The sequence below is a fragment of the Haliaeetus leucocephalus genome, unplaced genomic scaffold, assembly GCF_000737465.1.
Source record: "Haliaeetus leucocephalus isolate CR32 unplaced genomic scaffold, Haliaeetus_leucocephalus-4.0 Scaffold206, whole genome shotgun sequence".
NCBI lineage: Eukaryota > Metazoa > Chordata > Aves > Accipitriformes > Accipitridae > Haliaeetus > Haliaeetus leucocephalus.
In genome coordinates, this window is record NW_010972642.1 from 8,295,316 (window position 1) to 8,295,583 (window position 268).

Consider the following 268-nt stretch of genomic DNA (forward strand, 5'->3'; position numbering starts at 1 on the left):
CACTCACCGTTACGCAGCGAGCCCCGGCTCTTCCTAGCCAGCGTCTGCTGGACCTGCCGGTGGATCCGCAGCGCCTTCTCCTCCCCGGCCCGGCCGCCCGAAAGCTTGAGCCTGGCCTCGGAGGGCAGCGCCAGGCTGGAGCTGTCCAACTCCCCCAGGATCTGCTGGCCCAGCACCGTGCGGATGTAGCCCTGCTCGGCCACGGGGCCGCGGCCGGCCATGGGCACAGCCGGGCTCCGCTCCGCTCCGCTAACCTGTTGCGCCGCCG

At 72.8% G+C, this 268-nt stretch overlaps 1 protein-coding gene across 1 annotated transcript in view; it reads right to left on the bottom strand.

Moving 5' to 3' along the window:
- Nucleotides 1-221, bottom strand: part of PKP2 (plakophilin 2) — a 42,850-nt gene extending 42,629 nt beyond the window's left edge. Inside the window, exon 1 of the mRNA XM_010566245.1 lies at nucleotides 8-221. Within this exon, the coding sequence (XP_010564547.1) occupies nucleotides 8-221 (214 nt within the window). The remainder of the gene's footprint in view (nucleotides 1-7) is intronic.
- Nucleotides 222-268: the final 47 nt, after the last annotated feature.